The 12,464-nt window shown below is 44.4% G+C and overlaps 1 protein-coding gene across 1 annotated transcript in view; it reads left to right on the top strand.

Moving 5' to 3' along the window:
* Positions 1 to 347: 347 nt before the first annotated feature.
* The window catches only part of GRPR (gastrin releasing peptide receptor), a 31,108-nt gene continuing 18,991 nt past the window's right edge, over positions 348 to 12,464 (top strand). The window contains exon 1 of the mRNA XM_044235293.1: positions 348 to 1,282. Coding sequence (XP_044091228.1) covers positions 870 to 1,282 — 413 coding nt within the window. The 5' untranslated portion in view covers positions 348 to 869. The remainder of the gene's footprint in view (positions 1,283 to 12,464) is intronic.

Genomic DNA, 12,464 nt, shown 5'->3' with positions numbered 1-12,464 from the left:
AAAGAGCCCTGGGGAAGGCCGGTGGGACAGCTCCCACATGGGCATTCCGCGGGCGTCCGTGTGCATCTAATTCAGATACAGACGGCATTTTATAGCAACTTGAACATGCCATTCTAACGTACTGGAAGAGATGAGAAATGGGGCTGTGAGTTCTATCTGGGTTCACGGGCTCAGCATGAGCAAGGCTTGCAGTGCCTTTCAGAGGGGGCCACATCCGAAATGAGAGGCCCAGGACATCTGCGGGATGGAGTCTGCGGGCCGGTTCCCGTCTGGGAAGAGCCGGCTGCCGGGCAGTGATGGAAGCGTCCAGCAGGGGGCTGGCATTCTCTGTCTATCAGTAGCCCCGGTTCCCCCGCAGAGCCCCGGCTCAGCGCCGCTGCTGTTTGCTGGTGAAGTCAGTGACGTGCACAGCATCCTGCCTAGAGGATTGGAGGGCTTCTCAGTGCAGTTTTTTTTCTACCCACTTTAAACCTTCAGGTTCGAAATATCAGGAAGGATAGGACATGCCGTATGAAAAGAGCCGGCCAAAAGTTCCTAGTAAACTGCAGCCAGAGAGACTCAGCCTAGAATGGAGGTAGAAGGACTTGATACAGAGTGGGTTTAATTCCGGCTGACTTTTTGTTGTCGTTTGGTTGCAACTTACTGAATTTAGACATGTATTCTGTTGGCCATGTGAGGACCAGAGCAGGACCAGCATCCAAATAGCGCCAGACCCTTCCGAATGCCACAGTGCATGTGTCCTCAGAGTGTCTGTGTCAAGGAAGATAAAGAGCCCAGCCTAGATTTTAGCCTCATCTTCGCCCAACTACAAAATCAGAGTTAAGCAACAGCATCTGAGAGCCCTTTTCAGGTGGGAAGGAACCCAGAGGATGGCTCTGAATGATTGCTTGCTTTTGAACTTGGAAGTGGAGCACTTCTTGTACTGCAACGTCTCCAATCACAGTGCAGATCTGCCCGTGAACGACGGCTGGTTCCACCCAGGGGTCTTCTATGTCATCCCGGCCATCTATGGGGTCATCATCCTGATAGGCCTCATCGGCAACGTCACGCTGATCAAGATCTTCTGTACGGTGAAGGCCATGCGGAACGTGCCCAACCTGTTCATCTCCAGTTTGGCCTTGGGAGACCTGCTCCTCCTGGTAACGTGCGCTCCCGTGGACGCCAGCCGGTACCTGGCCGACAGGTGGCTGTTCGGCAGGATCGGCTGCAAACTGATCCCGTTCATACAGCTCACCTCGGTGGGGGTGTCTGTCTTCACGCTCACGGCTCTCTCGGCGGACAGGTGAGTTCTGGAGGAAAGTCACCTTCTCTCTGAGGGTAGCAGCTGCCTTGGGAAATGAGCCACCCGCTTGGGGCAGGCAGAGCTGTTTGCACAAAGGGAAGTTTCACTCAAACTCAGATTCCCTTCCAGGCATGTTGTTCTGGGGATTCCTTCTTGAGTTTGACATGTCGCCTTAAGAAAGGAAAGTGAGGGGGTCGTGGGACAAAAGGGGACAAATGAAAAAAAAAAAAATCTCTGAGCGTAAGATTGACATGTATTTTCTGGAGGCAAATCAGTTTAGCATTGCTTTTTCCTACCCTCTCCCTCCCTGCAAAATTAACTGATGAGAAAAAAAAAAAAATCACACCTAATAGAGTTTAAACCCCAGGCAAACATTTCTTAGAAGTAATTCAAAGGCTTCAGAGAACAGAAAAGTCCCACTGAATTTCTTCCTCAAAATATTCTTTCAGAAATAAACAAGAGGAGAAAATAAGCAGCATTTCTTTGAAATTTAGTTTCCTCAGACCATTTAACTTTTCTCATAGCTGATTCTGTATTTGGCTCTCTGTAACCAGAAAGCTGGTTTTTGTAAGTGTCCCTTCAGTGAAATCAAGCATTATGTGGATTTTTTCCCCCTTGAGAAAGTTCCATTCACGTTTGATTTTGAATTTTAATATCTTTATTGATGTACTTGCACATACAGTGCCTTTGGGGAGGGGGGGGTTGGTAGGGGAGGGGAGGGAGTCCAGCATTTCTTTCTGGGCAACACTCTTATCTGTGAACTGCATTTCTTGTGTGAACGTGTTGGTTAAAAATTCACATTTATTCATTCTTAAAGATTCACAATCATTCCTCAAACATGTACCAAGCATCTATTTTGTAAAAAAAACACTTGCTTGAGTGAACCAGTCGGGAAATATCTGCAGGTTGTTGGCCCACATTGCTGTCCAGATCTAACATGCTTCTGAGCTCTAGAAACTGGACCCAGTAATGTATAGACTCCAGAAACATCACGGGGCATACGGTCAAATTAAGAAAAACTAGAACAATGAACGAGAGACTCTTAAGCTTTGATTTGAAAATGTGATGCCGTGAAAGACGTATGAGGATCTGAGCATGTACCAGGAAAGGCATAGAAGCAGCTCTCGAAAGTTTATGCTCTGAAGAAAACTCCCACATTTTAACACAGACGGTAGTGGATTTTCATTTTATGGAGGAGCAAACAGTCCCCCGGTGATCTGGCTTTGTCAAGTAACGGCTGAATAAAGATAGTGTTATCAGTATTTATAGACACATGTTTATACTTAGCTGCCTGAAGTACACTGTTCCTTTTCAAAGATGGAAAAATGAGAACCCTGAGGCAAGGTTTGCACATCGTACCGGCCGGAGGGGCTTCCTCCATTCCTAGCTGCCTGTCCCCCGAACTTTACCCACCAAGTACTCGTGGCCACAGGCAGCCTCGCCGGTTGTCCCGGGCCAGGTGGACTCTGGAGCAGGCAGGAGGTCCATAGCTCATTCCACAGATGCTAAGGGCATCTCAGGATAGCGGTGAATTTTCCTGATGGGGGGGTAAGATTCTGGACTCTGGACTGGTGGGTACAGTGGTGTAGAGGGTGTTTACTGGCTTCTTGGGGCCGGGTGGGGGACAGAGAGGAAGGCGAGGCTGCGGAATGTAAAGAGGCAGCTGCAGGGGACGCCTTCCCGAGTTGCCGAGCAGACCGAGTTCCCTGTGGGCAGAAAGGCTCTTTCCAAAGCCCGGGTGCAGCCTTTGCCAGCTCCCGTTGTGTTCTCAGCAAGTTTAGAGTTCCTGCGTGTCCTTCCCCTACTAGAAGCTTCCCTGTATCTAACCTTCTGTGCTTTGCTGAGGTTTCAAAAAGCTGACGAGTCCCGTGAATCACAGGTAGTGCGTGTAATCAATTTCGACCAGAGTAAGTACTGAGCTAGTTCAATCATGTAAACCTGTACTTGTCTGTTGAATCTCCTTTTTAAAAGCTATCAGGGTCTTACAGTAACCTCACGAGGATGGCAGGGCAATCACAGAGACACACATAGTCCTTTTTACTCAACAAGTTACTATCTATATACAGTAAAGTGAACAAGTGTGTAGCTCAATGGGGTTTTTACTTATGTCTTCGTAACCACATAACCACCACCCGGATGGAGATACAGTCCACTTCCGGCCCCCCAGGAGTTTCTTCTGCGCCTCGTTCCATTGAATGCCCACCCCCAGAGAGGAGCAGTCACTCTTCGGAGTTCAGTTAACACGGATTATTTTTGCCCGTTCTTTAACTGCATATAAAGGGCATCATGGTTCTTATGCTTATCGTGTTTGAGAGTCACCTGTGTGGGTGCGCACAACAATGGTTTCTTCTTAACTCTTGTGTGGTATCCTGCTGTAGGAATATGCCTCCGTTTCTGTATCCATTCGAATGCTGATGGACATTGGGTTGTTTCCATAATAACCCACTCTGGGTGTTCTTATTCATGACTTTTGGGGAACATACGTGTTTATTTCTCTTGGGTTTGAGCCAGGGTATGGACCTTCTGGATCACAGGGGGCACATATTTGTTTAGTGAGCATCGTCCAAGAGTTTCCTAAAGTGCTAGCCTGTATTTGACGGGGTGGTAGAAGGGTGAACCAGCAGACCCTCCAAACTGGATGATCAGCCCCCACCCTCAATCTACAGCCTCAGGGGTGCCGAGGTGGGAAGGGCAGTGGGGTCAGGCCTCCCTGCCCCCCGTAGATTCACCTGCAGTGCCGGGACTCATCCCCACCTCCCCACTGCAGTCCTCCCCCGCCCCCCCCCCCCGGCCCAGACCAACTTGAATCTTTGTTACTATGAAGGGAATAACAGTTTTCTGGAAAAGTTTATGCTGCTGCCACCGTGTCAGAGGGAGACTTCAAGGCAGTCCCAGAAACCAGAACGCTGGGTTTCACACAGTTGGCTAATTGCAGATTTACATTCAAGGCCTTCACTTCTGGTCCCTGCCCTCCCTCTCCTTCCATGCTTTCTTCCCCTAGACACGCACCGATGTCCTCATACCTCATACTGAATTCCTGGCTCTGCTTCCTTTGCTGATGCTGTGTCCCGCCCACTCTCCAGACCGCTTTCTCCTTCCCTGCATAGAAGACGCTACTCCCCATGTGACCTACAGGCTTGGAATGAGCATCAATTGTCCTGCATTTTAGGCTATTTGATGCCATTACTCCCCATTGAAAGGAGTTGGATTGAGTCACTTAGCTCTCTGACCTTAAGTTGAATCATCTGTAAAGAGAGTTGAGCTCGATTATTTCTAAGGTCCCTCCAAATTTTTTCTTATCTATCATCTTGCCTATCATTCAGAATATGGTTCAATCTTCCTCCTTAAAACCCTAAGTTGGACCATTCTAGCCCCGAGTTCCTAGCACTCCCCCAAACATAAAGCTTATTATCTGAGACATGAATTACCTTATGACTTCTTTCATTTTGCTCTTTGGAAGTATTTCACTCATTTGTCTCTTTTTAGCTTTCATATATTCACTGCATTAACTTTTCAAGTAGGTTATTAATGCTGAGGGCAGGGGCGCCTGGGTGGCTCTGTCGGGTAAGCCTCTGCCTTCAGCTCAGGTCACGACTCCAGGGTCCTGAGATCAAGCGCCACATCGAGCTCCCTCTTCAGTGGGGGGCCTGCTTCTCTCTCTCCCTCTGCCTGCTATTCCCCCTGCTTGTGTGCACCCACTCTTTCTCTGTCAAATAAAATCTTAAAAAAAAAAAAAAAGGATGCTGAGGGTGGAAATTTCTTATATATTCTTCTGTCTTCCACATGATTCTGTCTCCTCACATGATTCCTTGGCACTAAGTGCGTGATCAGTAAACCCTGATTGGTTAATTACTTTTAATCATACTTTCTTCTTCTCATTCCATAACCATACTTTTCTTCTCATTCTTCTTCTTCTCCTTTTTCAGAATTCATCGGAAAGCATGTTCTTTAAAATGTCTCATACAGTCACCAGCTTATCTCTTCCTCTCTATGAAGCTCCCCCTGTTTTTGAGTCAATGTGAGAAAAACCCTTCCATGAATGCATTCAGGGGATGACGATGTGTGGATGGACGGACAGATGAAAAGACAGGTGGTTGGATGAGTGGATGGGTAGAAGGATGGACAATGATTGGATGGATGGATATACTTTCTACATACTGGTCTTTCCTATGAGATGCCCGTTTCCGTACTAGGTGCCTCAGTGTTACGTAAATGGAATTTAAGACCAAAATGGGGCCCTCAACTGGAGAAGGGTTGGGAGAATTTGTGTTTTCGTTTCCAATAAATGTAAAGTTTAAAACTAGATGTAATGTTGACAGCCTATAATGCCCAAGTTATATTGTGCCTGCTTCAGGTTCTGCTGGAATGGAACTGGCCGAATGAATCTTAAAGGCAGATGGATAGAGGAGTTACGCTAGAATTGTGATCCTTCCTTGATTTCATGGAAAAGACTATTCATACATCTTCCCCTACCTTGTGATTGGCAATGTATAAAGAAACAGGAAAGAGTCGCATTTACGTAAACTTCTTGAAGTATAGATTCTTTGAATTAATTGCAAGGATTTTATGAGCTAATGGACTTTCGGCCTTTCCTGCCATCTCAGGCTTCATGGTCCAGCATCTTAGCCCCTAACCAAGTAAAACTAAAAATTCTGTTCTCCAGTCACACCAGCCACGTGTCAAAGGCTCAGTAACCACATGTGACTCTACTGGACAGTGCAGATACAGGACATTTCCATCATGGCAGAGAGTTCTGTTGGACAGAACTAGTTGAACTAGCTGCACGGGCTATTCCTGTCTGTCAAATATCTTCTATTAGAAGATACCAAAAATGAAGAGGAGAGAAGCCAGGCAGCCTAGTACAATCCCAGTCACAGACTTGGGGGATTGGGGTATCCCATTGATGAGGGTTTGAGACCTTCTGAAGAATACATGTGCAGTTCAACTTCCAGGTCTGCTTTACGAACTTCTCTCTGATCCTTCCATTTTCTTGTGCTGGGTCCTCTTCCATCTGCCAGTCTGTCTTTCTATCTTCCTATTCCAAGGCTTGCCAGAACACACTGTTGTAGCTAAAGTCCTTTTTTTTTAATTTTTAGAGAGAGAGAGACAGAGCACAGGTGTGCGATCGGGGTAAGGGTGGGGCAGCGAGGAGGGGCAGAGGGAAAAGGAGAGAGAATTTTTTTTTTAAGATTTTATTTATTTGTTAGAGAGAGAAAGAGAGAGCACGAGCACGGGCAGACAGAGAGGCAGGCAGAGACAGAGGGAGAAGCAGGCTCCCCGCCGAGCAAGGAGCCCGATGCGGGACTCAATCCCAGGACGCTGGGATCATGACCTGAGCCGAAGGCAGCCACTTAACCGACTGAGCCACCCAGGCGTCCCAGGAGAGAGAATCTTAAGCAGGCTTCATACCCAGCATGAAGCCCAACAATAGGGGGCTTGATCCCACAACCCTGAGATCATGGAGCAGAAATCAAGGGTTGGACACTTAACCGACTGAACCACTCAGGCGCCCCTCTAGCTAAACTCTTCTCGTTGCTTCTACATGTGCCTTCTGACTTCTCCCCTCTCTGACTTTATTTCCCTCTCCTTAAGAGCTGGCTTCCATTCCCTCCCTCTATCCAAATCCTATGAATCGTTCAAGGCACAGTTCAGGTCACTTCTCCTCTATGAAGCATTCCCTGATCTTTTGCTTTCACTGATTTTTCCCATTCTCAAGATGTTTTTGCCTGTACTATGAAATACCCAATCTGTCCCGCATTGTATTACTGGGTCCTTTGTGTAGATGTGTTTTCTATGTCCTTAATCATGTGGGAAGCTCCTTGGGGTCTGTGCCTTCTATGACACCCGGGCCTACCGTACATCTAGGAAGAGGACGATAACCACAGCTTGGTTGATGTTTGAGCAGTGACAAGTAGAATTCATCTTAAAATTCAAACCCTTGTTTGACAGAGACCAAAAGATAGAATTTGGCCTTGTCACAGCAGATTCAGAGTACAGTCAGACTGTAATCCTGCTCTCCTCATTTTAAGTCCTAGTGCGTTCAGGGGAACTGGAAGCTTTTCTTTACGCACCATCAAAACACAGAGTCTGATTCCATTTCCCTTCCCTGGACAGTGGGAGCTTCTGATCCCAAACCCTACTGTTCTGAGGGAGGATAACCTGAGTAGCCCCAAAGTGGTGACCTCCTAAGGAGGTCACCCCAGTGATGCCAGAGGCTCCTCTTAATGTTCTAGAGGCCCAGCTTCATTGATTTCAAGGAGATGGGCACTTTCGCACAAGAGAGGACAATTTAATTTCTTGTAAAGCATCTTTTCCAGAAAGTCCCTCTGTTGGAGGGGCTTACATGAGTCACCAGTTCGTCACTTCTCGATAGTATGATTGTTCTGAGGCATACTGCCTCTCTGGAAGGAAACTCATCTTGTGTTTCTTCAGGGTGATGGATCTGCCACGGCTGCTGGCAGACTCTGGGGTGCCCAGAGGGCAGGTGCAGTGGAAGTGGAGTTTCCCAGCAAGGCTCTTTCAACTGGAGCGCTGTGGACAGAAGGGCAGAAAAGGATTTTGACCTTGTCTCTCACACATTATCTTCGAAAGTGTTAAACTTACGTGTGATTAATTAAGTATCATTCTTGGCAACTTAATATGCATGGAGGCAGAAAGGAGAAAAAGCACAAACTTGATCGTGAAACATACTGAACAGCCTGAAATGGCTTCCTGGTGAGTTTTTTGAACTGTGCTTGTCAATAAAATCCTTTGAAAAATAGACTAAATTAGCATTTTTGCACTTGTAAATCCTCCTGGTGTGTAGGGTTTGCATAAATTCTCTCTTAATTAAAACACATGTTCTGCAGAATAAAAGAAAAAAAATTCTCCATTCCTCTCTTTCTACCTCCCAGTCATGGAACAAGGGATTTTGTTTCTTATAGTCATCTTTGAAATTCTGCTGATTATTATCTGATATTTGCTGCTACCTGAAATGATCTGATTTGTCTAGGAGCTTCCAAGAGGCTGCTAGTTCATTTTACACATTAAATATCACTTTCTTTAGGGGTGTCTTGGTGGCTGAGTCAGTTAAGAGCCTGACGCTTGATTTCAGCTCAGGTCATGATCTCAGGGTCGTGAGACTGAGCCCGACGTTGGGGTCTGTACGGGCTTGGAGTCTGCTTGGGATTCTCTCTCCCTCTCCCCCTGCTCCTCTACACCCTCTAAAAAAATAAATAAATATCACTTTCTAAGGAAGGTCTTCATTGGCCATTCATTCTAAAGGAATGACCAACACTACTCCAGCATCCAGTTTCTTTTTTCAGGTTGATTGAGCTTACGTACAGTAAGCTTTTAGGTGTACATTTCTCTGAATTTTGACAAACTTATGCAGTAGGTAACCACCACCACTAGAGTCCGGATGCAGAACATCCACCACCCCAGATACTATCATGTCCTTGTGTGGTCTGTCCCTTTCCTTCACCCTCAGCTCCCAAAACCCACTGATCTTTTCTAAAATAGCGTATGAATGACATTACACAGTGTATAGTTGATTAAGTCTGGCTTCTTTCAGCTCCCATTGTTGTGTGTATCAGGAACCCATTCCTACTTGTTGCTGGGTAGTGTTCCACTGCGTGGGTATACCAGTTGGTTTATCTCTCCTTCAGTCAGCCGGCATTAGGGTTGTTTTTGAGTTTGGGTGATTATAAAAGAAGTTGTCATCAATGTTCACATAGGATTTTGTATGGATGAATGTCTTCATTTTTCTTAGGTAAATATCATCTAGTATTGTTTTTTTGAGAATTCTTTTGTTCATTTATTTGCTCACTTGTTTATTTTCTGTCTTCTACCACTAGAAATAGAACCCTCCCCAAAGCGGGAGGCTATCTCATTCGGTAGCATATTCTCTGATACTAAAACCATTCCTAACCTGCAGTAGAGGCTTGGTAAGTGTTGAATACATGAGTGGATGGAAACATGAAGGAAGGAGTAAAGAAATGAATGAATTCTGGTAGGTCCTACTGAGAGAACCTGAAAGGCTGGATTATGGTTTGTGAATCATGTTCATCTCCCTTTTTTTTTTTTTTTGAAGATTTTATTTATTTGTTAGACAGCAGGAGAACACAGGTAAGGGGAGCAGCAGTCAGAGGGAGAGGGAGAAGCAGGCTCCCTGCTGAGCAGGGAGCCCGATGCGGGGCTCGATCCCAGGACCCTGGGATCATGACCTGAGCCGAAGGCAGACGCTGAATAACTGAGCCACACAGGTGCCCTGGAGGGTGCTTTTTAAGAAAAAACAAGTAAAATTATGAATGCAAAGTTAGGTAGAAATGTGGCTGTTTTAAAAGATTTAGAAAAATATTAGATTTAGAAATCACGGTGTTAAAAATGTAAATAAGTTGATAAATTCTACAAACATCACAAAATCCAGAAAAATGACATAATATCCATTACTCATGGCCTGACACATGACCATCACGCTTGTTTTCTTAAGTATTTTGGCTTCATCCTCATTTGTCTCCTCTTAAAATGGCAATGGATTGGTGATATCCTCTTCTATAGAGATAAGAGAAAGACGAGTCAGACTTGTAGCATGGTTGATTAAAATGGGCTTATTATTAAGAAGTTAGAAAGTTTCTTTCAGCTCCATAAGTCATTACTGGTTATGTCATATATGTTTAGTATTATTTAGGATTATTGTATAATGATTAAGATTATTTGAGAAACCCACTATCAAATTTCTTTCCTATATGGGCTATACAGTTTCACAGTATTTAAAATTTTGTGCCTTGAGTAATCTTAAGGGCTCATTTAATTAACATCCATTAACCTGTTTGCTGTGAATGCCATTGCATTAGAAGTTTTACGTTTTCCTCATCCATGTTGGTATTTTGAGGATATGAGTAACATGAGTCACTTCACACAAATGCCTTTGCTCTTTGTAACTTGGCTACAGGTTTCTGTCCTATACACACAGACACTTTGGTAAATTTGACTTTGCTGATATATTTGGATTTAGATCTACCATGTTATATTATTTGATTGTTACTGGTCTCACCTGTCTCATTATCCTTTCTCCCTTTCTTCTTGCCTTCTTTTAAATTTGTGAAGTATTTTAATTATTCTACACCTCCCCATGAATTTATTTATATAATCTCTACCCTAGAGTTTACAAACATGTATCCTTCACTTATTAGAATTTGCTATAAATTTGTACTTTCCCACTTCCAGGACAATTCAAAGATTGCAATTCAAGGACACTTTAATTTTAATTCCCTCCTGCCTTTTGTGGGAGGTAGGGTGGAGGGAGCTATGGTTATTTTATATTTTAATTCTCTTTGTATTTTAAAACCCACAACTCATTATGTTTATTGTTTTCACACACTTTACATTTATTCACATATTTACCGTTAGATTTAAATTTATTTCTGTATTTACCTTTCCTGCTGTTCTCTATTTCTTCCTGCAACTCTGACTTCACCTGAGATCATTTTACTTCTGCCCAAAGAATGCCCTTCAGTATTTTACTGAGTGGAAATCTAATGGGGATACATTTTCTGGTTTGGTGTGTATGAAAATGCCTTTCTTTGATGTCAGTTGGGGAGGAGATTTTCACTGGGCACAGAATTCTAGGCCAGTAGTTCTGAGCCTTCACACTTTGACACTGCATTTATTGTACATGGACTTCCACTATGATGACCGATGTCGGTTTTGTTGGTGCTTCTTTAGAATTATTGACTTGCCGCTCTTGGAATGATTTTAAGATTTTGTTATCTTTGGTTTTCAGCAGCATTACCATGATGCACTTAGCTGTGGTTTTCTTTGTATTTTTCCTGCTTGGGAGTCATAGCCTTTCTTAAATCTGTGATTTGCAGATTTTAGTCAGTGTTGTCAAGTTCTCAACCATTACAACTTCAAATATTGCTTCTGTCACATTCTCTTTTTCCTCTCCTTTTTTATGCTGTCTACATATTAACAGACTACTACAGGTGAACTTTACGCTTTTCAAATTTTCTTCCTCCTTTGCTTGTTTTTTGCTTTTACTGAGGCAGAAAATGTCATCCTAGGGTCAGGCCTCTGTTTCTAGAAACTGTTTTAAACACAATCTCCTTCAGCATGTCCCATAAATTTCCTATGTTTTACTGTGTTTTCCTTTCTTCTTTTCTCATTGTTCTAGAAACAGAATCCTCTATTCAGCTGTGTCTAGTCTTTCCATTTGGTTCCATCTTGTCATCTAATTTCTTGAACTAGTCCCAATATATTTTAAAATCCCTCTCTGGTTAATTCTAACCCGCCGAAGCTCTACAAGCCAGTTTCTATTACAAATTTTCTTCTTTTGTTTATTGGCCATTTTGTTTTGCCTCCTGGTACACAAGGCAACTTTGTTTGACTACCTGATTTTGTAGATGAAAAACTGTAAATAATTTGAGGCTCTGGATATTATCATCTTCCAGAAAAGATTAGCTTTTGCTTCTTGCAGATAATCAGAGGTGGGGCGGTATATCTGACCCAATCAGGGACTGAGCAGATTGGAGGCCGGGCTTTGGTCTTTGCAAGAGTTAGTTCACCCCTCCTACTAAGGTGTCCCCCTTTGGGAATCCGAACTGAGAGCTTGGAGCGTTTACCTGGCCTCCTCTCCTTGGCGGGCCTTGAACTCCATTGACTGTCCTCCTTCCTCCTAAAAATGCTAGAAGCTCTGCTCAACTTTATTTCTCTGCTGCTGTTTGCGACTTGGTAAATGCCTTACGGGGAAAATGGTACTAATAGCTTCATCTCTTTATGCTTCCCTTCTTTCCAGGATTTTGGCCCCTCACATCCTCACTGCCTTGGTATTTCTCTGATGTTTTCAAAGAGATCTTCTAGCTTTTCATTTTAGGAGAGTTACTCAGCAACAAGCTGCTTTGCCATCATCAGAAGTGGAAAATCCCATCCCACCTCTCTTAAAGACCTGATCTGCTGCCCTCGAAGCTATTCATATCCCAGTTCCTCTAAAGAAGAGTGCAGAACTCCCCAGTCGGGCCTGTGGGACCAGCACCCACAGCCTCACATTGTCTTAGCAGTTTAGATTCAGAAAAGTGAGCTCTGGCTAACTTCAAAGTGAGTAAGTCGGGACTCTCGGCTGGGGCCCGCCGCACTGGACACTGCCAAGTGGTGGAGGTACCTCAAAGCCTCTGGGACCTTTCAACTAAGCCAGGACTCTTGGGCC

Source organism: Neovison vison, chromosome X (genome assembly GCF_020171115.1).
Source record: "Neovison vison isolate M4711 chromosome X, ASM_NN_V1, whole genome shotgun sequence".
Lineage (NCBI taxonomy): Eukaryota > Metazoa > Chordata > Mammalia > Carnivora > Mustelidae > Neogale > Neogale vison.
The sequence above is the reverse complement of the archived record's forward strand: the minus strand, read 5'-3'. Positions and strand labels throughout refer to the sequence as shown.